Below are 26,942 nucleotides of genomic sequence, written 5' to 3' on the forward strand. Positions count from 1 at the left end.
AAAACAACTTAGGTGAGGAAGAGGAAAGGGACTGAATCGGTTTAGTCTAAGGAAATAAGAGGCCATCAGAAAATGGGCTATCTTAGCTACAAGATTTTGCGTACAAACCTCAAAGTAACCACTAAATGAAAAAGCAGAACAGAGACACAAATAATAAATAAGGAGAAACAAAGAAACACAACATAAAAAACTACATAACTCAATTGGTAGACCAAAATACACAGGATGAGAAACAAAGGAAATGCAGGAGAACCAGAAAATGAGTGATAAAATGGCAGCATTAAGCCCTCATATATCGATAATCACCCTAAACGTACATGGATTGAATTCTCCAATAAAAAGACACAGAGTGGCGAGATGGATTACAGAACAAGACCCAATGATGTTCTGCCTCCAGGAAACACATCTCGGCTCCAATGACAAAGGCCCAGAGTGACGGGATGGAAGACGATACTCCAAGCTAAGGGCAAACAAAAGAAAGCAGGTGTCACAATACTTATATCAGACAAAGCAGACTTCAAGATAAGAAAGGTAAAGAGAGACAAAGAGGCACAGTATATAATGATCAAAGGGACACTCCATCAAGAAGAAATAACACTTATAAATATCTATGCACCTAACAAAGGAGCACCAAAGTACATAAAGCAACTATTAACAAACCTAAAAGAAGATATTAATAAGAACACAATAATAGTTGGGGACCTCAACACTCCACTCACATCAATGGACAGATCATCCTGACAGAAAATCAACAAGGAAACAGTGGAATTAAATGAAAAGCTAGACCAGTTGGACTTAATAGACATATACAGTGTTCTCCAACCCAAAACAGCAGAACATACATTCTTCTTAAGTGTGCACGGAACATTCTCAAGGATAGACCATATGTTGGGAAACAAGGCAAGCCTCAATAAATTTAAGAAGATTAAAATAATAACAAGCATCTTTTCTGATCACAATGCTATGACACTGTAAATTAATTACAAGAAAAAAGCTGAGAAAGGGACAGAGATGAGGAGACTAAACAATATGCTATTGAACAACCAATGGATCACTGAAGAAATTAAAGGAGAAATTAAAAAATATCTGGAGGCAAATGAAAATGAAAACATACCATACCAACTCATATGGGATGCAGCAAAAGTGGTACTACAAGGGAAATTCATCACAATACAGGCTCACCTTAACAAACAAGAAAAATCCCAAATAAGCAATCTCAAACTTCACCCAACTGAATTAGAAAAAGAAGAACAAACAAAGCCCAAAGTCAGCAGGAGAGAAATAATAAAAATTATAGCAGAAATAAACGCTATTGAAACAAAAAAGACAGCAGAAAGGATCAATGAAACAAAGAGCTGGTTCATTGAAAAGATAAACAAAATTGACAAACCCCTAACCAGACTTAAAAAGAAAAAAAAGAGAGAAAGCTCAGATAAATAAAATTAGAAATGAAAGAGGAGAAATAACAACGGATACCACAGAAATACAGCAGATTATAAGAGAGTACTACAAAAAGCTATATGCCAACAAAATGGACAATCTAGAGGAAACGGATAAACTCTTAGACTCCTACAACCTTCCAAAGGCGAATCAAGAAGAAACAGAGAATCTCAATAGACCAATCACAAGTAAAGAGATTGAAACAGTAATCAAAAGCATCCCAAAAAATAAAAGCCTAGGACCAGATGGCTTCCCTGGAGAATTCTACCAAACTTTCAGAGAGGACTTAATACCTATCCTTCTCAAGCTATTCCAAAAAATCAGGAAGATGGAATGCTTCCTAATACATTCTACGGGGTCAACATCACTCTGATACCAAAGCCTGACAAGGACAACACAAAAAAGGAAAACTACAGGGCAATATCACTGATGAACATAGATGCAAAAATCCTCAACAAAATATTGGCAACCCACATACAGCAAAACATCAAAAAGATCATACATCATGATCAAGTGGGATTTATTCCAGGGATGCAGGGATGGTTCAATATCCTCAAATCAATCAACGTGATGCACCACATTAACAAAATGAGGAATGAAAACCACATGATCGTCTCAATAGATGCAGAGAAAGCATTTAACAAGATCCAACAGCCATTTGTGATAAAAAAAAAAAAAAAAAACTCTTAACAAAATGGGGCTAGAAGGAAATTACCTCACAATAATAAAGGCCATATATGACAAACTCACAGCCAACATCATATTCAGTGGGGAAAAACTGAACACCATCCCTCTGACAATAGGAACAAGACAAAGATGCCCACTATCACCACTCTTATTCAACATAGTACTGGAGGTTTGGGCCAGAGCAATTAGGCAAGAGAAGGGACTAGAAGGAATCCAAATACAGAATGAAGAAGTGAAAGTCTCACTGTTTGCAGATGACATGATCTTATATATAGAAAACCCTAAAGAATCCATCGGAAAACTATTAGAAATAATTAACAACTACAGTAAAGATGCAGGGTACAGAATCAACTTACAAAATCAGTTGCATTTCTATACTCTAATAACGAACTTACAGAAAGAGAACTCAAAAATACAATTCCATTTATAATCGCAACATAAAGAATAAAGCATCTAGGAATAAATTTAACTGAGGAGGTGAAGGACTTATACAATGAAAACTATTAAGGCATTATTAAAAGAAATAGATGATGACATAAAGAGATGGAAATAGATTGCATGCACATGGATTGGAAGAATAAACAGAGTTAAAATGTTCATACTACCTGTAGCAATCTACAGATTCAACCTACAATTCTATGCAATCAGAATCCCAATGATATTCTTTATTGAAACAGAACAAAGAATCCTAAAATTCATATAGGGCAACCAAAGACCCAGAATTGTTAAAGTGATGCTGAGAAAAAAGAACAAAGCTGGAAGCATCACAATCCCTGACTTGAAAATGTACTACAAAGCCATAGTAATCAAAACAGCATGGAACTGGTACAAAAACAGGCACACAGATCAATGGAACAGAACTGAAAGCCCAGAAATAAAACCACACATCTAGGGACAGCTAATCTTCAACAAAGGTGCCAAGAACATACAATGCAAAAAGGAGAGTCTCTTCAATAAAAGGTGTTGGGAGAACTAGACAGCCACACGCAAAAGAATGAAAGTAGACCATTATCTCACGCCATACACAAAAATTAACTCAAAATGGACCAAAGACTTGAGGACAAGTCCTGAAACCATAAAACTCCTGGAACATAATATAGGTAGTACACTCTTTGACACCGAACTTAAAAGGATCTTTTCAAATACCATGTCTTCTCAGACAAGGGAAACCAAAGAAAAAATAAACAACTGGGACTTCATCAGACTAAAGAGCTTCTGCAAGGCAAAAGAAACTAGCATCAAAACAAAGAGACAACCCACCAACTGGGAGAAAATATTTGCAAATCATATATCCAACAAGGGGTTAATCTCCATAATATATAAGGAACTCACACAACTGAACAAAAAAAAAAACCAAACAGCCTGATCAAAAAATGGGCAGAAGCTGTGTACACACATTTCTCCAGAGAAGATATACAGATGGCCAATAAGCACATGAAAAGATGTTCAACATCACTAATCATCAGGGAAACACAAATCAAAACTACACTAAGATACCACCTTCCACCTGTTAAAATGGCTATAATCACTAAGACTAAAAATAACAAATGTTGGAGAGGTTGTGAGCAGTATATGAGGGAAGCCTCATATACTGCTGGTGGGAATGCCAACTGGTGTAGCCACTATGGAAAACAGTATGGAGATTCCTCAAAAACCTAAAAATAGAAATACCATATGACCCAGCCATCCAACTACTGGGTATCTACCCAAACAACTTGAAATCAACAATCCAAAGTAACATATGTACCCCTATGTTCACTGAAGCACTGTTCACAACAGCCAAGACATGGAAACAATCCAAGTGCCCATCGACTGATGACTGGATAAAGAAGATGTGGTATATATACAATGGAATACTACACATCCATAAAAAAGACAAAATCATCCCATTTTCAACAACATGGATGGACCTGGAGGGTATTATGCTAAGCGAAATAAGCCAGACTGAGGAAGACAAACACCATGTGATTCCACTCATATGTGGAATTATAAAAAAATGCATGGACAAAGAAAACAGTTCAGTGGTTACCAGGGGAAGGGGGGTAGCGGGTGGGCACAGGGGGTGAAGGGGAGCACTTGTGTGGTGACAGACAAGAAATAACATACAACTGAAATTTCACAATGATGTAAACTATTATGAACTCAATTAAAAAATATCTATCTTTCTATCTATATCTATATAACACAAACTTCCAAATACAAAGTTCGGTACAGGGACTCAGAGGGCTCCTGCCAGCTGGAGGCCTGCTTCTGTGTCATCGCCTTCAGGTAAATCTACTTCTGCTGCCACCTCTGCTCCTCCCAGGACCTGAGCACACTGGACATCACCCTCTCCTGGCTCCAGTTTCTCTATGCACTGAGCACTGACAACATTCTTCCTTCTGCCCCACCACAGTCCTAACCACCTTTGGGGTTCCTAGGCTGCCCCACCTTCTCCAAAAGACACCTTCACCCACAGCCTCTGTTCTCATTCCTGGCTCCCGTCCTCCCTCCCTGTTCCCCTCCTGGCACCATCCTAGACTGCCTCATGCTTATTTATGAATATATTCCCCCCTGTCCAGATTGAGAATCCTGGACGGCAGAGGCCAGGGCAGACACTGCCTCATATCCTGCACACCTGGTGCACTGAGCACAGTCTAGCAGGGGCCAGGGGGCTGGCAAAGACTGAGATCCAGCTCCCGCTTAGAGAGCCGGGGACTAAGACATGTGTACTCTGAGAGGGTTAGGGCCGTTCACTTAGTAGTTATTTATAGAGCAACATGCCAGGTGTTGGGGATTCCATGAAAGTCTAAACTCCACCTCCATGCGCCCAAGGGGCTCAGAATCTAGGGGAGGATACTGACAAAAAGGTAACTATACCACCTGTGAGGAATGCCACAGTCGGGCCGCACCAGGGCCGGCGGGAGCATGGAATAGGGACATCTAATCCATCCTTGGGGACCAGGTGAGGTGACTCTAAACCAACACCTAAGGGGGAAACATTCTCCATCTGAGGATCCAGCTCTTGCTCCAGTGTTAGGCTCTCTGCAGTCTGATTTCTCTTTTAGGCTGAGCGTTGCCATCGAGAACATCCTCTGAGTCTTTGATGCCTCAGCCTATAGCTCGACAGCACCTTTGTGACACTTGCCCAAAAAAGCAGAGAAGAGACAGAACATTGACATTCCCAACCCTCTCCACAGGGGCTTCTGCCCTCCCGGATTCATAAGGTCCTCCTGCGAATCAGCTGGGTATGGCTTGGGCAAGTCCTGGTGTCTGGGCTGTGCTTTGGCCCCCTTGTTGAGTGACCAGCTTGATCCAAGGTGGGAAAGGCCACCACAGGCGGAAACCACTCCTCATCCAAGCAGCATGCCTCAGCCCTGCACCAGGAATGCCAAAGTCCCTTAATCTCACATTTCCCAGAAAGCAAGCCCAGAGGGCGGAGCATCAGCATGCACTCGCAGTATTTTGTCTGGCATCTCGCCCTCCCATCCATTCGTCTTCACATCCCTTGGTCACCTGCATCACCCCCAGAGCACTGACTCAACGTGGTAGCACTCCCTAATGGTCCAGTCCCAAAGTCTGCCTCTCCCCTGATGCCCCAACAAACATTGGACACTGCTGACCACACTCTCCTGGAAACTCTCTCCCTTTTCTGCTTCTATGCTTCCTGATGCTCTTCCTACCACCTACATTTTTCTTTGCCAGGCTGTAGCTTACCTTGTCCCTTTAAATAACATCTCTACCTGGAACTTACAAATGCACCTTCTTATTTATTTCTCCCACACTTCTTCCCCCGTCTCCACTGTGGAAGGATAACACGCTCTATCATACAGCTACCCAAGTCAGCAACTTCGGCTCATCCCCACTCCTCCCATTAGCCCACGTTCATCAGCCCAGCTCACTAATTCTACCTCTCGAAGCCTCCCTCCCACCTCTGCCACAGATCACGACTTTATCATCTCTTCTTGGGCTACAGACATCACCTCCTAACATCTCTTATTCAGTCTCATGCCTGCCCCATCCTTTCTCCACATGGCTGTCAGAGCTCACTTTCTAGAATAAAAATCCAACCACGTCACCTCCCCCCTGACTCCTCATTTCCTTATAATCCCACCCTTTTTAGCCACAGACTGTTTACTATCAATGTGATGAAAAGCTATAAACTCGCTGTGGTAGAGAACAATGTCCCCCTAAAAATGTCCATGTCTTCATCCCGGGAGCCTGTTAATATGTTAGGTTACGGAGCACAGGAGAATTACGGTGGCGGATGGAAATAAGATTTCTAATCTGCTGACTCTGAGATGGGGAGATTATCCGGGACTTTCTGGGTGGGCCCGATGTAATCACAAGGGTCCTCATAAATGGCAGAGGGAGGCAGAGGAACAGGACAGTCAAAGAGATGGCAGGGGAAGAAGGATTCAGCCTGACAATGCTGGCTTTGAATACACAGAGGGTCATGAGCTAAGAAACAAGGTGGCCCCCACAAGCTAGAAAAGGCAAAGAAACAGAATCTCCCACAGAGCCCCAGAAAGGAACACAGCCCTGTTGACAACTTTAGACCATCCGGCCCAACTCAGACTTCTGACCTACAGAACTCTAATAAATTGGGGTCATTTTAAGCCTCTAAGTTTGCGGCAATGCGTGACAACAGCAATAGAGAACTAATAAACCCAGCAGGCAGAAAATGTGCTCACACAAAACTGCAAACGTTTCTGAGTGATCCGGGTCCCTGAACTCTACTCACGTCTAAGAACCCCTGGCGCAGAGGTCCTCAGGATTTGGGTCCTGGCTAGCCGGCCTGTCCTTCCTCTCACCGGGCCAAGCTTCTGGCAGGCTGCCTGCTGGGCAGGCCTCTAGCCCCTCCCAGCCTCTTTCCTGTGTCTCTCCGGCTAGAAACGGCCTCTAGCACCTCTAACCCCTACTCACCTTTCAAAGCTCAGCTCCTGGAAGCTTTCCCACGCCCCCAAGTTCACCGACCACTCCCTCCTGGTTCCTTGTTCACAACTGTTTATAGCTTTTTCAAGCTCTTTCTTCTTCTCTGCCCTCCCCGCAACCAAAGGATCCACACACCCTAGCACAGTCTGGCCTGTAGCTGCTGAGGGGATGGGGTCTGGGGCCAAACGCTCCTCAGGATACGGCGGAGGGAAAGAGGGAGCCCATGCCCTCGGGAGGTCGGCGAGCCTGGAGGCAGGAGCCAAGGCTACTTCCGCCCCGGCTGCCGCCACCGTCACGTGATGCTGAAAGATTTCCCCCGCCTGGAACTCCTTCCACCTCTACTTCTCAAAGATGCTGCGCGCAGACAGAACGTGCGAGTTTTTGAGGGAGGTGGGGCGGGGAAATAGTGGTTGGATTCTTTTACCGCAAATGATTTGAATTACAATTACGTAGGCCAGAATGTTACTGATTCTAAGCCAGAGAGGCCAGGTGGGGTGGGGGGATCGGGATGGTTGTCTGGGTCCCCTAGTCCCTCCACTGCCCAGGGGCCCAGTGCCGGGTGGAAGGGGCGGGGGGCTGGTTCTCAGGCTGCGTGAACCCCCCGGCGGGGTGCGCTCCGGGCGCCGCGCGCACTTACCTACGAGCGTCACGGCCCGGGGCAGCTTCCAGTCGCAGTCGGCGTCGGCGCGCGGCAGCAGCGCCGCCTCCTCCCGCTTCTCCAGCCCCAGCTCCCGGCAGCGGCAGCGGCACGTGGGGGAGCCCGGGGACTCCGCGCGCCCCTCGGCGGGGCTGGCCCGGCCCTCGGCGTCGTGGCCACGCTCCGCCCGGGCTGGGGCCAGCGGCGCGGCCCGGCCCCACGTGCCGCCCGGTGACAGGAGCGGGTAGGCGGGGGAGGTGTGGCGGGAGAAGCCTGGGGACTCGGGCACCGGCACGGTGAGGAAGCGCGTGGAGGGCGCGGGCGAGGGCGCGCGGCTGCCACCCGCCGCGCCCACGGGCTTCACGCGCACGTCCACCTGCAGTTCCATGGGCGCCCAGGCGCCGGGCGCCGGCTCCCCCTGCGCGGCCCAGGGCGCCAGCTCGGCCCCCGGCGCCTCGCCGTCCCGGGACTGCTCGGCCGCGGAGGGGCCCGGCGACGGCGGCTCGGGGCCGGAGGACGTCTGGCGGCGGAAGGCGCCGTAGCCCAGGCTGGGCGGCGGCACCCGCAGGAGCGCGGGGCGAGGCGAGGGCAGCTTCCTCCCGCCCGACAGGTCCTGGCCCGCGCCCGCCGCCTCCTTCGCGGCCCCGGCCGGGATCGGGCTGCTCGCGGGGCTCCCGGGCCCTCGCTCTCCCGCGGGGACCTGCGGCTGCTCCAGCTCGGGCACCTGGCTTCCCAAGGGCTCCATTGGGACCTCGGCCCCGGCTTGGCCTCCTCCCGATGCCACCCGGGCGCACTCCATTCGTTGCGCGGAGCAGCCGAGAGAAGCCGAGCGGAGCGCACCGGGCCGGGGTACGCAGCCAGCTTCCCTCCCGCATCTGGGTGGGTCGAGCCCCGTCGCCGGAGTTGTGCCGCCGCGCCCCTTACCGTCAACCCCCTTCCCCGCCCCACCCCCGCCCCCGAGGACCCCGCTGAGATTGGCTGTGGGTAGGACTCCTTGGCCACGCCCTTCAGGCCACCGGCCCCACCTTTCCTTGGCACAGGGTTTAACCGGTGGGAGGCAGCGCTGCGGAGCCAGCCAGGCACGAGCGACGCGTGAGGGCGACCCCGGAGGCTGGCCTGACCCTTCCCTCTTCTTTGCCCCCACCCCACTCATTTCCCCCTGTAGCCCTCGGCCGTTATGCTGATTTTGAGAGTTACACCTGGGGCGGTGAGCCTTTGGCAACTCTGGAGAGATCCTGGGACCTCAGAAACATCAGCGGGTCCGAAGGTACCGGGGGCGGGGGGCTGCAGAAAAGCAGCAGAGCTGGTCGTTCTGACAATGTAGTGGGGGAAGGGGCACCATACTGAGAGGATTCCCTCACAGCAGAAGTCCCAGGGCAGCTACTCTGCAGGCCTGACTCCTACTAACTTAACTCATTAAAGACTGAGGAAGGAATAAGCATAAAAATGTGTATTTTCACCGGGAGAGGAGCCTGGTCGCGGGCCAGCATGGTGTAGTGGAGTACAGGGTTCCCAACCCTGCCCAGCAATCTGAATAGCATTTTTAAAAATACAGATTCCTGGCTGGGCTCGACCCAGAACTACTGAATCTCATAAGGGGATGAGGCCAATGGCATGTGCATCAATGCCCCAGGGTAGGACAGATGGATAAAATACGGGCCAATCAGTTAAATCTGAAATTCAGAGAAACAAGAAATAGTGTTTTTTAGTATAAGTGTATTCCAAGTGTTGTGTGGGATATACTTATTTTAAAATTATTTCAAATAGAATATGATTAAATTATTTAAAAATCCATTAATTGTTATTAATAATTATTAAATTATTAAAATAAAACTAAAATAAAAATTTAAAAATTATTCATTATCTAAAATTTAACCTGTCTCCTATATTTTTCTTTGCTAAATCTGGCAACCCTACTTCAGGGACGACTTCTGGAGTGGTCTCAGGAGCAGCAGGCCTGGAAAGGACCATGGCCTTGTTACTCCTGGGGGAGGGGAAGGAAGGAGAACGCGGAGGGAAGGCTCTTAGGAGGGGGCTTAAACTACTGGAAGGGATGCTCCTTGAGGACAAGTAACTGAGAGAAAAAGTTCAGCGGAAAGAAAGTGCTATATGAAGACGTTGCACATCTAACCCCTTCAAAGACCCAGACTACAGATTTAATGTGGGGACATGTATACACATGAAAATGCATTTTAAAAGATGTGGCATGATATACCCCAAAGTGAGAATAATAGTGGATTCTGCTGTAGATTGTTTGGGGTGGGGGGTGGGGGGCGGATAGTCTAGGGGCCTTTAACCTTATCTGTAATGTTTCCACTTTCTAGAAAGAGAATGTATTTACGCATATTCTTAAATAAAAATTCAATTTCTTTAAAAAGATGGCATATTGTAAGTTATTTTTTGGACTAATAAAGATTACTGTAAAAATTCATATTGTTCTTAAGGAAGCAGAAGTAATGAATATAAACTCCCCTTGTGACTGTATATGTAAAGGAGACCTATGGTGTCCAGGACTCCCTGGTCAGGGGAAAGTTGTATATATTAAGATGGGAAAGAATTGTGCGTTCACGTGTGAGGAGAGGAAACCAATAGAAAGGAGTGATTAAAAGCACCTAGTAGAGTAGGGGTGACTAGTTGAGCCGAAGAGATGGGGTGGGCATGACTGCCCCCCCAGGGCACATGTAGGGGAGCCAGGCCTGAAACGAGGAGGGAGGGGTGTGGCCATCACTGTTTCTAAGTGAGGGGATCAAGAAGTTGAGTGAGTTCTTGCCTGCTGAGTTATGCATCCTCTGTGAATTAGGAGGTAATATAACCTGGGTGTAAGGTTGTTCAGAGTGAGAACAGTGACAATTTAGAATGTTCTCTTGGGGAAATGTGGCATAAGATTAGGGGCCACAATGAGGGCCCAGCAAAAGCTGGAGATTGCAAACACATAGCTGAACCAACCCACAAGGTTGTATGAAACAGACTTACAGAGCAGTAAAGAGTTTATGCTGTCACATTTCCGTCCTTGAACACAGTGGACCTCATCCCCGTCCCTTAAGAATTGATAAAACATGGTCGTCAAGGTCAAAACCACAGTTTCAACTATTTAAGAAAAAACGGTGCCCCAATTTTTCCATTCACGTTATGCATAGTCTACAGCAAAGCCTAGAGCTAAAATTGGTTTTGGTCAATGTCAGATTTATTCCTCTGAAGACCCCCACGTCCCCTGCCTCTTTCACAGTTTTTAGGACTATATCTGCTTTGGTTTTCAGTCTTGTCCATTTCAACATCCAGTTTCCCTGATAGTAACAGATATCACACAATCATGAAATTTTGAATCTCACTTTATTTTATTTTTTAAAATGGAGAGAAGATTATTCAGTCTTTACATAAACCATAAATCTTAAACTATTTCATTCTTGAAATTTTCCAGCATGCTGTTAAGATTTTGTCAAGTCTTTCTACTCAAAAAAGAGATAATTAAATGTAGTTGAAAACCAAAAAAAAAAAAAAAAATTCATGTTGTTCAAAAGTACATAAAAGATGGGGCTGGCCCCGTGGCCGAGTGGTTAAGTTCGCGCGCTCCGCAGCAGGCGGCCCAGTGTTTCGTTGGTTCGAATCCTGGGCGCGGACATGGCACTGCTCATCAGACCACGCTGAGGCAGCGTCTCACATGCCACAACTAGGAGAACCCACAACGAAGAATACACAACTATGTACCGGGGGGCTTTGGGGAGAAAAAGGAAAAAATAAAATCTTTAAAAAAAAAAAAAAAGTACATAAAAGATGAAGAACAGGTCGCTTCCCTCTGTTTCACCTCTCAGAGGCAGCCACTGAGATTGGCCGCTTGTGCATTTTCGGTGTGGTCTAGAGCTGAGAGAGGAGCATCCTGACTTGCTTTCCTGCTTAAATGTCTTCTCCTGGGATGATGATTATCAAATAGTGTGTAAAATCAAGGACCTTCAGCTCAGAGAGAGTCAATGAGGAAAACACGATGTGCGTCGCTCCCAGACACACTCCCTCGACCCGTTGGGGGAGCCCAGAGGCCTGGCCCCCCTGGCCACAGCTCTCCAACCTGGCCTGGGCTCCTGACTCAGAGCCACCCAGGGGCAGCTAAATTCCGCCTTGAATTTGAATTGAAGACCACTGTGCTTTTGGGAAGTTGGTGGGGGCCCTGGCGCTGAGAGGTCAGGAGTGGAGAGAACGCTGGCAGCAAGACAAGTGTGCAGCAGAAGTTGCAGTGGCCTCAAAATGGGCCCTGGCCAGTCCCTCCAGGCTGTCTGCTGGGTTCTGTCCCCTCCTGTCTGCAGTCAGACTTTCATCTCACCAACGTTTCCTGAGCACCTATCGTGTGCCTGGCATGCGGGTAGACGGCCAGCGCACCTTGTAGGGAGCTCGCACCACAATGATCTCCTCTCCCTTTAATCTCTCCCTTTCTCCTGGTTCTTTCCCATGATCATTAAACATGATCAGGTTTTAAATACCTGCTTGGACCCTACATCCTTCTCCAGCTAACACCCTGTCTATTTCTTCCTCGTCACGATCAACCTTCTTTAACAAGAGAATTGTCCCCACTGTCTCTTTCCATTTCATCACATCCTGGGCACTCCTTAAAGCACTAGTCTGTTTCCGCCCCTACTAGTCTGCCAAAATTTTCCTTGCCGAGGGCAGCACATGTCACCAAATCCAGTAGACATTCTTCAGTGCTTGCTTTATCTCTCAGAAGCTCTTGACATTGTCGATCATTGCCTCTGCCCCAAAACCCACGCAGGTATGGCTTTCCTAACACCGCACTTCACTGCTTTTCCTCTGCTTCCCCAGCTGCTCCTCCTCAAGTCTGCTCCCAGAGGCTTTCTGCTCTCCATCAAGTCCCTGCCTCTCCAGCCCAGATCCGTCTCCTGATCTTGACCATAACAGTTATGCCAAGGGTTGAATTTTGTCCTCCCACGCTGCCCGGCCCCTTATGTTGAAGTCCCAGCGCCTAGAGCCTCAGAACTCGACCTCATTTGGAATTAGGGCATTCACAGATGTAATTCATTAAGATGAGGTCACACTGGAGTAGGTGGGCCCCTCATCCGACTGGTGTGTCCTTATAAAAAGGGGGAATTTGGACACAGACAAGCTCACAGGGGACATGTGGCAGAGATCGTGAACATCGTGAACACGAAGGCAGAGATCGGGGTGATGTGTCCACAAGCTAAGGGAGGCCAGAGATGGCCAGCAAACGTCCAGCAGCTCTGGGAGAGGCCTGGAGCAGATCTCCCCCACAGCCCTCAGAGGAACCAACCCTGCTGCCGCCATGATCTCGGACTTCCACCCTCCAGAACTGTGAGAAAATAAGCTTCTGTTGTTTAAGCCCCTCAGTGTGTGGTACTTTGTTACGGCAGGCCTAGCAAACCAATACAAGTCACCTGTTCTGATGGCTGCCTGCCCTGGTGACAGCTCTCTGGACCCATGCAGGTGGTCTCTGCCCCCCCACCTTTCACCATCACTGACTCACCTGGGCCACTCAGATTCTCCCTTGCAGGAAATTGGCTCTTGACCTGAGAGGCCCGGGGCTGGGAGCTGTCACACCTCCCAACAGCGCAGCTCTCTAGAGAAGGCCCACCAACTCCTCCTTGGGTCCCTGGAGTTTCTCTGCTTTCAGCCCCTCCTAAAGCTGGCTTGTGGATTTCACGGGACCCCAGAGTATCCTTCCCCTAGCACCCTTCTTTTTGCCTTAAATTAGCATATTATTTACCACTCTGATTGCAAGTGGCAGAAAACCCAAGTCCAACCATTGGCTCCCCGGGGCTCTCTCAGGATGAGGACCAGGCTTTGCCGCTTCTTTTTTTTTTTCCTTCTCCCCAGTGCCCCCCAGCACATAGTTGTATATTCTAATTGTGAGTGCCTCTGGTTGTGCTATGTGGGACGTCGCCTCAGCATGGCCTAACGAGCCGTGCCATGTTGGTGCCCAGGATCCGAACTGGTGAAACCCTGGGCCGCTGAAGCAGAGAGCGTGAACTTAACCACTCAGCCATGGGGCTGGCCCCAGAATAGATTCTTTTAAATAGAACTGCTGGCCAAAGGGTCGTCACAATCTCACATTTGATGGACAGTGCCCAAATTACCCAAATAGCTCACAAGAGGCTGAACGAACAATGATGAAAGAGACTTGATATTACCAATCCTCTCAGTCTTGACCAATCAGATGGGTGAAAATATAAAATTTCAACTTGCATTTCTTTAGTTACGAACAAGGTCGAACATCTTTTCCTTTGTTAATTGTGTCATGAGAAGTGTCTCTGCCAGTCTCAGGGCCTGTCTAAAAGGCTACTGAGATTCCCTCTAAGGCCAGTTCCAGATCACCCGTTGGTTCCAGGAAGTGACTCAGCAGGTCTCCTCGTTACCCCCTCCTGCCCCCACTCCACACCTCCCCACGGGTCCAGGGAGGCCGATGGGATCTGGCCTGTCTGAACAGACTCAACAGTTAAAAGAGCATAAACTGAACCATGGCTGTTTGCTGCTAGAGAGGACACAAACATGCTGGCCCCTGGCTCTGGGCTGATGTCACCCCCGATGGCATCCTGGACCCTTCAAGGGCCCCTGGACACACAGGGCACGAGGGACGCTTCTGCCCAGCCAGTTCCCTGGCGTGGCCCATCCTCAGCTCACATTCCACCTGCTCAGAGGCTCAGGGGCACCCGAGCCACTGTGGCACTCCCACCTCCCCGGGTCCCCAGTCCCTCAGGTGTGGACCGTCTTCGCAGCACTCGGCACCGTCTCCCGCCAACACGTTCACATGTTTGTTTTGCTGTTTAATGTTTATCTATCACCCTCTAGAAATCATTGCTGTATCCCCAGAACAGTGTCTTCATGCCCATCCCTAGTTCTTGGCTGATGTCACCCCCAGTGGCCTAGTGAATACTTACGAATTAAATAATGCCAATGGGTCATTGTGTGGGGTGCTGGACATACCTCGTCTCATTTATTCTTTTTCTCCCCCAATTTTTGTTTGACAAATTTTAAACCTTAAGGAAAACGGAAAGAATAAACAGTGAACACTTGAATACCCTCCAACTAGATTCAACAATGAGCATTCCCCTTTTTTGCTTTGTCTTTATCTCCACGCAAACATACTTTTTGTTGCTGCTGAACCATTTGAGTGCACGCAGACCACGTGAAACTTCACCCTTAAATACTTAAGCATCTATCCCCTACCAACACAAGTATTCTACATAAGTACAATACCATTCCTACGCCAGGAGGCAAAAAGTCACTCCATAATAGGTGATATGATAGAGACCATATTTAAATTTCCCCATTTTTTTTTCAAACCAGCATCCAATCAAGGTTCATACATTGCATTCAGCTGTGGTGTCTATTTGCTCTTCATAACAACTCTGTGAGAAACGCACTGAAATTCCAACTTCACAGGTGAGGAAACTGAGAGCCAGAGAGGCTGAGGAACTTGCCAGGGTCACATGACCGCTAAGTGGCAAAGTCAAGATGCCGTCTCGCATCTCTGACTCCCGAACACACGTTTTCTCCCCTCTTCCTGCTTCTTGCTGCCCTAGTCCTCTTGGTTCCCCAAAGGTTTCGTCGCCAGTCTCTGGCTGATCTGGTCCATGCAAATCGTGGGCTGAGGCCGAGGTGGAGGTGTTGACCCAGTTACGCAGCAGACGAGGCCTCGCTTGCAAGTTTCTGCAGCCACACACCCACTCCTCACCCCTGACCTGGCCTCTGTTGCTCTCTGAGACATTAGTCAACGATTGGGAGTGACAAGGCACCCTGTTTCTGCCTTGTTTATTTAGTGGAGGATCCACGGGCAGCTGGGCAGAGAGACAAACATGATTCCGATGGAGGAACAAATGGTGGCTTCCGGTCGAGTGTGTAGATAAGGCTGCAACAGGGATTAAAAGAACAGTCCCCCTGGATGGTGCAAGCTTCACAGGGCGGTAAAACATCTCCCTGAGCCAGAAGCTGCTTGCTCCCTGCATGTCAAAACAAAAGTCCTCCCTTGGGGGAGCTCCACCCATGGAATCCGTTCCTGGAGTGTGAGTAACCAACATGTGCGTGAAGAGACAGCCCTGACTCAGTAACATTTGGGGCGGACCCAGCTCTCCTATAGATTAATGCCCCTGCCTTAGCTGATCTCCCTGGGTCTGAGGCTCAACACTTGGAAAGACCTGCATGGGGGCCGGTGCAAGGATCAGGAGACGAGGGGCAGAAATGGACAAGGGGGCAAGGGAACACGAGACCAGGAGAAGGAGTGCCCACCACCTGACATCGCAGGTGTGTAAAGGGCTCTTTCCATCAGGCTGGAGGGACCCCAGCGTGAGTGTGAGAGCAGCAGGAGGAGAGGGAGACACAAGCGGCCAGGAGCACACAGGGAGGAGGCTCCAAATTTGGGGGTAAAGTTATCCTCTACCCCTCTGAGATTTGCTAGCAAGTCCTTAGGCACAGGGTATCTCCCAAATCAAAGCAGGCCTTGTGAAAATCGAATGGACGGCCTAGAGTCCATCACCAGGAAGCCATGACTCAATGTGGGAAGCTGTCATCTAATCAAATATTTAGCAGCTGGAGAACACATGCGTTCAAGACAAAGGTGGTAATTATTTATATAATCAGGAAAAAAGCCACAAAGCAATCATTTTTGGAGAAAGGCAGGGATGGAAAAAAGAGTGGAATATAAGAAAAGGTCTCCCCAATACAAGCATTTGGCAGGCTTTCCAAGCACAGCTCGATATAGAGAGTGCTGGCAAGGGGTGCCAGCCTGGGGAGGATCAGGGGCCCTCCCCACTACCGTCTAGGTGGCTGGTGAGTCTGAGGCACATCTCATCTCTTGTCACCTCCCTGTCTGACCCCTGAGTACAGGGCCATGTGGCCTCTGTGGCCTTCTGCCAAGGCCCTAACCCATTTCCCACCTAGACCCGTCTGAGGTCCCGAGCTTGGCCTAGTTGTCTGTCCCGCCGTGGCTCCTGGCCACCCCCACTCACCTTCCCCTTTCTTGGCCTCAGACGTCTGAGCCCTTTAGTCTGGGGTGAAAACCTGCCATTGAAACCATCCACTCCCCGCTTAGACTGGATCCTGCCTGACTCGTCTAGAGTTTACCGTTCTCCTGTGGTCTTAGTGAGTGGCCTCACCTCTAGGGCCCCCTCATCTATCTTGATGGCTCCAGCTCCTGTTCTGCCTAATCTTGGCTCCTTCCTCCCTTCCAGGAGCTCCCTGCAGGTAGAAGTGGGGGGCCATCTCCCCAGTACCTCCCCCACCATGTGCGAACAGTCTTGAATTCTGGTATATGTGTGATTGGGTGACCATCTGCCTGGTTTTTTAGATGAGAGCCCAGAGATCACGAGGCTCAACCACTGTGTCCGGGGAACACCATCTATAATATTGTGATTTACAATGAGAAATATATATTTGATCTTCATGCCCATTTCTGGAACAGAGCTCCTAAAACCCATGGAATTTCCTAAGTGATGAGAGCAATAAAGGTGTCTTTTGTTATGTTAATGAGATGTCTTTTGGGCTGCACTAAAAGATGAGGGCTGGTTGCCAGGAGAACCAAGCAAGTGATTAGAGGGTTGGAACTTTCAGTCCCGGCCTGATGACCTCCAGGGAGGGGAAAGGGACTGAAGGTTGAATCAATCACCAATGGCCAATGATGTAATCAATCGTGCTTTTGTAATGAAGCCTCCATAAAAATCCAAGAGGATGAGGTCTGGTGAGCTTTCAGGTTGGTGAAGATGTGGAGATGCGGGGCAGAGGGCATGGAATCTCCCTGCCCCTTCCCACATACCTTGCCCTATGCATCTCTTCCATCTGCACGTTCCTCAGTTATATCCTTTTAATCTGGTAATCTAGCAACTAAATTGGTTCCTGAGTCCCGTGAGACACTCTGCAAATTAATGGAAACCAAGGAGGGGTCATGGGAACCTCTGATTTATAGCCAGTTGGTCAGAAGTACAGGTAACCACCTAGACTTGTGATTGACATCTGAAGTGGGGGAAATCTTGTGGGACTCAGTGTGTAACCTGTGGGATCTGACACTATCTCCAGGTAGATAGCGTCAGAATTGAGTTGAATGGTAGGACGCCTAGCTGGTGTCACAGAATTGCTTGTTGGTGTGGGAAAAAGCCCCCACATCTCACTTTCTTTAAAGTTCAACCCCTCACTTAGGTAACAGCTGCAGAGACAACTAGTCATCAGCTGAATCCTGCATCACTGTTGTCCCTTAGACCGACAGGGCTCCTAAAGGTCTGTATTGGGTGGTAATGTGCACTTCAACATTCAAGTACAAGAAATGCCACCTTTCTTTACTTCCTAGGTCATACTACATCCAGTTCAAGCTCTCACTTATGGAGGTGTATGAACCTCGCTATGAGTCAATTTCCAGGGTCCCCTCCCTCAAGTGGATTAAACAATGACCCCAGGACTTATTAGTATCCCAAGAGAGGACACCAATTCTTGAATCTTGGGTCCCCGTTTTGCTACTGCTTCTGCGTGACACACATGCAGCCTCCAAGGCTAGTCTTTCATTCTTTAGGGATCAGACACCCCCTCACCCTCCTCACGTGGGTGCAGATGGCTGGGACATCCGTCTTCTCCTGCCCTCAGACTGGAAGTGCACCATTGGCTATACTGGGTCTTCAGCCTGGTGACTTCAGATCTTGAGATTTCTCAGCCTCTATAATCATGTGAGCCAATTCCTTATAATAATTCTATACATATATATATACATATCTCCTATTGGTTTTGTTTCTCTAGAGAACTCTGACTAATACAGGCTTTGTATTACAGACTCCCTCCTCCCTCGCTGTCCTTCCAGAGCTGTACCTCTCAGAGGGAGTCTCTGCACACACACATCCACTCATCCCTTCCCCAGCCTGAGGTCCTGGCCCCTTTAGGGGTGGGTCTCTGGTACCATGGGAACACCTGTCCCCACCTGGGCTCCTCCATCCTTGCTATTCTTTGGAGTCCATCCATCAGTCTTCCTCTATCCCAAACCTCCTGTGTTATGATTATTTTATGAGTCTAGGCTTTTAAAAACAAAACACTCAACTCTCCTCTGGGGCTAGAAATGCTTCAATTTTCAGGACAAAAAGTCCAACTGCCCTCTGAAGAGGAAGAAGCAGAAAATACCTCTCTTTTTTGGTCCTGAGTCTACAGGAAAGTAAGCTGGCTAACTCTGAGTCAGAGTCTTCCTATGCATCAGCTTTGTTTCTTTACTGCTGTCAGGAGCAGGTAGCGAGGCGCTCTGCTCCAAGGACGTTCAACCCTCCCTCACATCAGAGTCCAGGTGAGTGGCATCCCTGGGCTGGGCAGTGACAGCCTGCACTGTTGACTGCACACCCTGGTCAAGAGCCCCTCTACTGGACCCAGTCGGTGACTGACTACAGAAGAAGATGTGGGGGTCTCCTTGCAAGACCCCGACTACCCACTCTAGGCCCAAGTGGGCAGAGCTCAATGAGGACAAAGAGGCTGAGTTAATTTCAAACCCACCAGATTCTGGTTCCACCTGAATCTGAAACATTGGTCCTCCCAGGAAGTCGAGCTGCTCCAGTGCAGCTGGATGTCAGGCTGGATAGCAGTGCTGGAGCCAGCAGGAAGCCCAGGCTGCTCAGGATAAAAGATCAGACGCAAGGCCTCAGCAACCCCACGGCCCGCTGGGGGTCGGTCTCCCCTGATTGTCTCTTGGGCCCTGGACTTGGCTCCATCGGGACTGAACTGACTTGGCTGCCTCTGCCCGTCCGAAGCGTAGGGTCACCTGCGCTCCCAGGCGCTGGGCTATCTCAGTCCTGTTCTGCTTCTGTGATGGCTCCCTCTCACCTGCCTCCATGTGCCCCTCAGTCCCCTCCGCCCACCTCAGCACAGGTGGGCCTGCTTCCTGAGACCTGTCTTGGATACTGCAAGGGCCCCAAACACTCAAGGACTTGTCCATGTGAGAAAGAGGAGAGGTCTTGCACGAACACTGTGACTCCCCAGGGCTACCCATCCCCCGACAAGGGAGCAACCCCAGGATCCAGGGCTTCTCCACACTGCCCCCAAGTCATGGCCACCTCTCCTCCCCGCCAGTCCTGATGCCAGCACACCTCATGGCCAAATTTTCCCTCAGACCTTCATCTAAACCACATGCGTCTTTTCTCTAGGGGCTCAGGGGCCTGAGCCCACCTCCCAACCACAGATCCCGCCATACCTCCATGGCCCCAATCACCCAAGACTGGCAGTGGCAGGGGGAGCCCACAGCCTGGACTTTCTTGTCCATGGACATGTTGTGCCAACCCCTCCTGCACCTGTCAGGACAAGTCAAGGGTGTAGACTCCTCACTTCCTGACCGAGCATGGCCCTGAAATTCCCCCACTGCTCAAAAAGTAGGAGTTGTGAGGACCTTCTCTGACTCAGGTTAATAACACTGGTGATGACTATGGCCAATAAGGGAGACACTCTGACCCTAACGCCCTTGCATAGGGCTTGGCTGGGGAGGGGGATTTCCTTAGCCTTCCTCTGGGTTACATCACACAGATGCTTTCCAAACAGTGAGCATATTTGGGCAGACACTGCCCAGGCCTGCAGGGTAACGAGCGTAACATGGTAGCCAGCCTGTCAAATACAAGGAGAGAGATGGGCCGAGAGAGACACTCACAGCACACAGCGACGTGGAGATCTTCCCAGGGTGCTCTACACGTGCAGCAAAATGGCCCAGCTTTCTGGAAGACATTAAAGCAAAAAGTGCAAGCAAGTAGAGAAAAAGAGGCTTCTCTCCCCAAATTAAAAGCCAAACCCATCAGTTAGTGAAGAATTGATGTCTCACGGGGAGACTGTTGAAGATCTCTGGCTGTGAAGGAAATCTATTTAAGAAAATAGTTTAAACAGTTTGCTAACATTTCTTAATTCATTTCTGTAAAAGTTGCTATCTGGCTGTCCTTTTTGTAACACAGACTGAGAACTTTCCGTACTAGGTACCATGAAAGTTATCCAGGTACAAATTATATATATATGATAATATCCATATATATAACAGGGTAGAGTGGTGGAGAGGAGTCAGACAATGGGGAGAATGAGAAAGAGAGAGAGAGAGTTGGACTAGCTTCTGTCCTATTATAAACATTGTGAATCCTTTGGCCAAGTAGCAGTTGTCTGCCACTCAGCTCTGGCTGATGTCGACACAAACCCTCTACAGAGACAAACTTCTGGCAGAAAGTTCTTACATCCCTAACAGTCTTGGGATCAAGTCCATGGACTCCATTTCTATTACTGGAGACCCATCAGAGACCCCAGGCCATAGGGGACCACATCATGTGCCATTCTGTGCCCACAAGAACATAGCCTTAGACCAAATTATAAATCCACATACACAACCTTGACAGGAGATTCAAGGTCCAGATTGGGAGATTAACCATTGTCAAGTTTAAAGGCCTCGTTCCCATTGCTAACAAACCTAAATTTCGTGCTGAGCTTCTATCTTTAGAAGAAAACGGAATTCACTGTTTTACCAGAAAGACATCAAGAGGATGGGAGTTTTTAGGGCAGTAGTTCTTAGCTGGTTTCTGTATAGATTCCTTTGGGTCTCCGGGAAAGATGGGGACCGTCTCCCTAGCGAAATACATACGTTTTGCAGTTTTCAGTTTTAGGGGACCACAGATTCCCTGAAGCAGCCATGAAGGACCCCTGGTCTGCAGGGTGAAGCTCTGACCAGCTGGCTTAGCCGCTCCACTGCATTTTGCCCATGAAGATTTCACGGGCCACTGGAGGGCTGTTTCCCACCTGTCTCATCACAGCCCCGAACTGGGATTCTGGAGGACTTTTATACACAACAGATTTAAATACCATGACTCAGCTCGAGAGCCAGTCTGGCCACGGCGCTCGAGGAACAAACACTGTGATTTTTAGCCAGAACCATGACATTTCTGCAAGCAAAATACATCGACTAAAACAAGCATTTGAGCTATTGTTAATTTTAAGGAGACCTTCATAATGATGATAAGAAAACTTATAATTTCCCAAGCCGAAGGGGCGACCTCCTGCAAGGTCTGTGACGGCTCACGCTGAGGGTCTGCCAGGCCTTTTAAAGACCTGAGCTTCTCGCACTGACATAGTGCGGGTCTGTTTTGGCACTTGAAGCCTCCGTCTCCTTTGTGTCCTTTGGGGACACACAAATAAGAGACCGTCTGGCTTGTTTGCTGTCTTAGAGATTGTATCGGTGACCAGGGGATCAGACAGGGTCCTGATACAAACCTGACACAGAAAGAAAAGCTTTCCTGTAGCTTTTAGGAGTTGAACTTCCCCTGTTCCCCCTCCATCAACTCCTCCTGTCACCATGGTAATGGGTAGAAGATGAGGCTTTCAGGGCTATCTTTTTTGCGGATCTTACTGTTATGGGATGAATTGTGCCCTGCTAAAGTCCAAACCCCCGGTACCTCAGAATGTGACCTTATTAGGAGATAGGGGCGTTGCTGCTGTCATCAGTTAGGGTCAGGTCACTGGAGTGGCCCTAATCCAATGTGACGGGGTCCTTATAAAAGGGGGAGATTGGACACAGACACGCACACAGGGAGAACGCCATGTGAACACAAAGGCAGATTGGGGTGACGCGTCTACAAGGCAAGGAACCCCAAAGATGGCCAGCAAACCTCCTGAAGCTGGGAGAGGCCTGGAGCACATTCTCCCCACAACCCTTAGAGGAACCAACCCTGCCAACGCCTTGATCTCGGACTTGTAGACTCCAGAACTGTGAGACAATACCTGTCTGTCGCCAAAGCCACCTGGTTTGCGGTATTGCGTTACAGCAACCTTGGCAAATGAATACGGTTTCCTGGTCCTCTGATAGGCCCTGAGGAAAGGCCTGACTGTTCCATTTCAAACATCAACAAGTGCTAACCACCCAGATTTTATAGACCAGATGGAGGAGACATAACCCCACCTCTGAGTCCACCTTAATCTCTGTCCACTGAGACCACAATGACCTTTCAGCCTGGGGGAGTGTCTGTATCCGAGGTGTTCTGAGAACAAGAGAACGAGGCAGGCTCTTCACGGCATGGCTTGAGGAACCAGGGCAGAGTGAGCAGAAGAGTGGCAAATACGTTTTCCACTTGACAAGCATTATAATCCATACTAGGCTTCTGCAAGAGTATTGACATTGTTTCCCAGAAAAGTCTTGCCCCCCAGTTAACACACAGGGCACCTCCGGGGAATTTTTACTTGTGGGAGAACAGAGGTGAGTCAGTGCCCACGGAAGCCAAGGCGTCCTGGGCTCCACGCAGGAGCCTTTTCTCCAAGGAGAGTCACCTAGCTCCCCAAGGGCTGCAGCTCGCCCCTGTCTGTGCCTTTGTGAGAATCAGAAAAGGAGGCCCCTGTGGCCAGGCTCACGGAGAGCAGGTGACTTTGAAAACCGTGCCCCTTCTTCCAGGCAGTGGCTCCTTGCCAGGTGGCACAGCTTTGCGATCAGGTGAGGGTTGAATTCCAGATCCCAATGGCCTCCCAGGCAGGGACCCTTACGCAGTTAGCAACTTGCACCAACGTACATGGCAGCTCTGATTGCTCTCTCTGTTCTCAGTTTATATCTGCTTCTATTGATGCACTTATCCCATATGGGTGGGGGTTTGTCCTGTTGCCCAAGAATGGCAGTGAAGGCCCAAAGCTGTGGATAAGCGTACATTCTAAGTCCAGGGAACCTCGGCAGTCAGGCCAAGCCTATCCACAGGGCTACTGAATGGTGCCTGTTGAGAACTTTCTTTCCTCCTCTCCCCCAAACCCCCTCACTACAGCCCCACAGGGAGGGAAGGAGGTCGTCAGCCTCTGGGAGTACAGTGCTTATAGAGAGAGGCCATTCCCTTAATGGGGCTGGTGCTTTCCTTCCATGAAGCCAAGCAGGGGGCTGGAAGAAAACCTCTAGGAAAGAAAAGGGGATGTCTAACACCTGAATGCTCACTGAGCTGCAGAACACACTTGCCTCTGGGTCTGTGCCTGGAGCAGGTGGGAATGGCAAGGCAGAGTAGCTCTAGGGGAGACCATGCCAGGAACCTGGGAGTCCTGCCCTGTGCCCTGCGCTATCTTCAGTCTGTATCTGGAGGTGCACTGGGAGGGCAAGAGGCAGGCCTGTTCCGGGATCTTAGCCACGGTGCAACTTCTGCTGGGACACTTGTCTCCCTGAACACCTTTCCTTCTCCCCAAAATAGTCGGGTGCCCTCAGCGAGGCTTACTTCCAGACAGCCCTTAGGTCGAATGTCGGCTCTCAGCGCCAACCTCTCAGGCCTCCCCTTTTCCGGAACAAGAGCACTGTCAACAGGAGGCCAGGCCCGCCGTCCTCTGCGGAGATGGCCCCAGACCGCGTGTTGAGGGGAGGAAAGGGCTGCCAATCATCCTCCCCCAGTAGGGCCTGGAACTGGGTTTATCCCCCACCATCGAGCTTTCCCGCACAAACCAGAACGTTCCGAAGTTGCAGCGTTGGCCATCTTCCGCTAGAACAAAGCAGGACACCCTTGTTGTCACTAGATGGCGACCCTGCGTAAAGGTAAAGCAGGACGTCGCTGGAAGCCGCTCGCCCCGCTCAGCTGCCTGTGGGGTCTGGGGAAGGCAGACCCCCGCCTCTCCCCGGAGCGAGGACGGCGCCCGCTCTCGCGGCCGGCCGGGGGCTCGGGGCTCGGGGCGCGGCGCTGCTGGCGACCCCTCCCCCGCCCCGGCCCTGCCCGCGCGCGCGCCCCCCGGCGGGGCTCCCCGGCTCCCCGAGCCGAGCGCACACGGCGAGCGGCCCTGCGCCCGTGCCTCGTCTGCCTGCTTTGTCCCCCAAATGCTGCTTTTAGGTGGAGCACCGTCTCGGGGCAAGGAGGTGAGCCCTGAGAGAGGGAGGGAGAACCCAGGACGGCCGAGCAGGGGCTCCGGGGCACAGACCCCGGCTCCAGGCCACGGCCGCGTGGCGCCCGCCCGCGGGGGCTGCGCGCGAGCCGCACCCTCCGAGCGCGGAGCCGTTTCCTCGGACGACCGGAGCGGCTCTGTGTGCTCACAGCGTGTACAATTGAACAACAACAACAATAATAATAACAGCCCTGCAGTGAGTTTGGAAGCTTGTGGAATCGCTTCACAGTCACGCATATCACGGCACCCAAATCAAAGGGTTTGAGTATCGATGAGTCTAAGGCAGAGAAACGGCCGTTGTGAGCGAATTCTCTACGGCCCGATTAGACCTCACGCTTGATGTGAAGTCACTTTGCCCCGCAAATATGAGGGGTTCGGATGTCATGCGTCTGCCCAGGACTCCAGGGTCGAGGCTCCCCGGGGCCAGCGGCGTCCCCTGCGGGTTATAAACAGCAAAAGGAAGGGATGGGCGGGGCTTCAGAGAAACTTTCTCCCGTCGTTCCCAAAGCCAAACCAGGGGAAATAAAGATGTTCACAAAGGCTGTGTGTATTTTTATCCCATTCGAGAGGAAAGCAGTTTTAGCGCTAGAGGAAACAGTGCTTTTTCTTACCGCTTTGGACACCTACTTAACTGAAGCGTAGAATGTGAGAAAAAAAAAATCTACTGTGCTTTGTAGCTCCTAAAATGTTCCTTAATGTCTGGGCATGTTTCGAAAGTAACAACCGCAGACAAGTTTCTAATCTTCATCCTATACATTTATTCACAGTATATGTTCTACGTCTGCGTCATTTCGGCCCTGAAACAGCTCCAGCAGGTGGATGGGGAACTGAAGCTTAGGGGAAGAAGGCCATTTGCTCAAGAGCATGTGGTAAATTAACAGCCCGACTAGGCTGAAATTAGCCTGTGCCGTATTGCCAGATGCATTTGCCGTCGGATTCAGGGAATTTGGGGCTAAATGAGATGCTCGTGCCTTCCTGTCTTTCAGGTTGAAAGTTATTCAATCGGAGAGATGATGGGCCCCGACCCCCGCGTCTGGAACAGCTCCCCCTCCCAACAGTCATTGCCCTCTCTCCTTGTCATGCCTTGTCACAGCAAATGTCCCCACCTAACAGGCTTATTGTCAACCCCTCTCCCCCCACTATAGCATACCATCCAGGAGCAGGTGCTCGGTAAATACTTGGGGAGCACATGAAGATGACTGCAATTCTCCAACCGGCCCCCTCACCAGGCATTTCTCAGTCTCTCTCTGGGCAGGACAGTGCCAGAGCCTCCAGTTTTCTGGAAAGATTCGCTGCCAGCACACACTGCTGCTCCAGAAACCAAGTTATGGGTTTCTTGTTTGAGGGGCTTCCCATCCCCAGGGGCCACTCCCTTCCCTGTGGGCTATTCACCCTGCCCCATGGTAGCTGAATTCAGGCTTCTGGTCTGGATGAGGGAAATCGATTAGGAAAAGTCCAAAGTGGTTCCTGTGGTTGGGGGCAGGGTCCACAGCAGCTGCTTGGCCTTCAAGAGAGATACTCCCCAAGATTTTGAATCTCCAAATGTTCAAATGCGGCAGTGGTTCTAGAAACATTGATGACTGTCACAGCTGGGTTTAGGGGGTTGCTAGTGGCATCTAGTGGATAGACACTGCTAAACATCCTACAATACCCAGGACAGCCCCTCATAACAAAGAATCATCCGGACCAAAATGTCAACCTTGCAGAAGGTGAGAAAGCCTGGAATATGGGAGTGTTTATTTGGCTCCTGAGTTGCTCCTTAAAAAAAATCTCAGTCCAGAGTTGTTCCTGTACTCGTTCTTAGACTACCAGTTAACCATCGTTTCCTGGTCTACTAATGTTCTATTTTTTACCTTATGACTGTTTTTAAACAATTGTGTCAGTTTCTATCACTGGGGAGCATCGCTGCATGTTCAGTAATGTGGCGACAACAACCAAACTGCCCTGGGAGGTGGACGCTGGCCAGCTGGTGAGGCCCAGGGACTTGATAAGGGAGTGGCTCCCACACCATTGTGGGAAAATCTATGCATCACTGCATATCACGGGCCTCTGGTCACTCACCAAATGAGAACACTAAGACTTACTCAGACTCTCTGAGACTTACCCAGAGTCTTATTGTGTTATATCGTATTAATTTATTTAAGAAGAGATTTCGATAACAAATATTTACTGGGTAAGTTTAAGAATAAATGAGAAACTGACCCCAGTTTATTGTCCAAACAGGCAGAGGATCAGCTGGGGCTATGAGGACAGGTGCTGACAGCCAAATGCCTCTTGGGGGCGCTGTTCTTTCTCCAAAACAGTACTTTCTAGTCTGAGGGTTTCTCATGCTCCTGTGTGATCCATCACCATCTATGGCTAACTGTGTGTTCAGTCCATGACTAATCCTGCTGCTGCCATCAAAACTCCTCACACGTTCATGTCAGTGGGATCAGGGAGATACCAA

At 49.6% G+C, this 26,942-nt stretch overlaps 1 protein-coding gene across 6 annotated transcripts in view; it reads right to left on the minus strand.

Moving 5' to 3' along the window:
- Positions 1–8,603, minus strand: part of KLRG2 (killer cell lectin like receptor G2) — a 20,902-nt gene extending 12,299 nt beyond the window's left edge. For 3 of the 6 annotated variants that reach the window (XM_070265947.1, XM_070265945.1, XM_070265948.1), the window contains exons 1-2: positions 7,679–8,603; positions 318–460 (exon numbers count right to left, since the gene is read on the minus strand). In XM_070265947.1, the coding sequence (XP_070122048.1) occupies positions 318–460; positions 7,679–8,553 (1,018 nt within the window). In that variant the 5' untranslated portion in view covers positions 8,554–8,603. The remainder of the gene's footprint in view (positions 1–317; positions 461–7,678) is intronic. The other 3 variants (XM_023639805.2, XM_023639804.2, XM_070265949.1) reach the window with 1 other exon arrangement.
- Between the last annotated feature and the right edge of the window lie 18,339 nt (positions 8,604–26,942).

This window comes from Equus caballus, chromosome 4 (genome assembly GCF_041296265.1).
Source record: "Equus caballus isolate H_3958 breed thoroughbred chromosome 4, TB-T2T, whole genome shotgun sequence".
NCBI classification, from domain to species: Eukaryota; Metazoa; Chordata; class Mammalia; order Perissodactyla; family Equidae; genus Equus; species Equus caballus.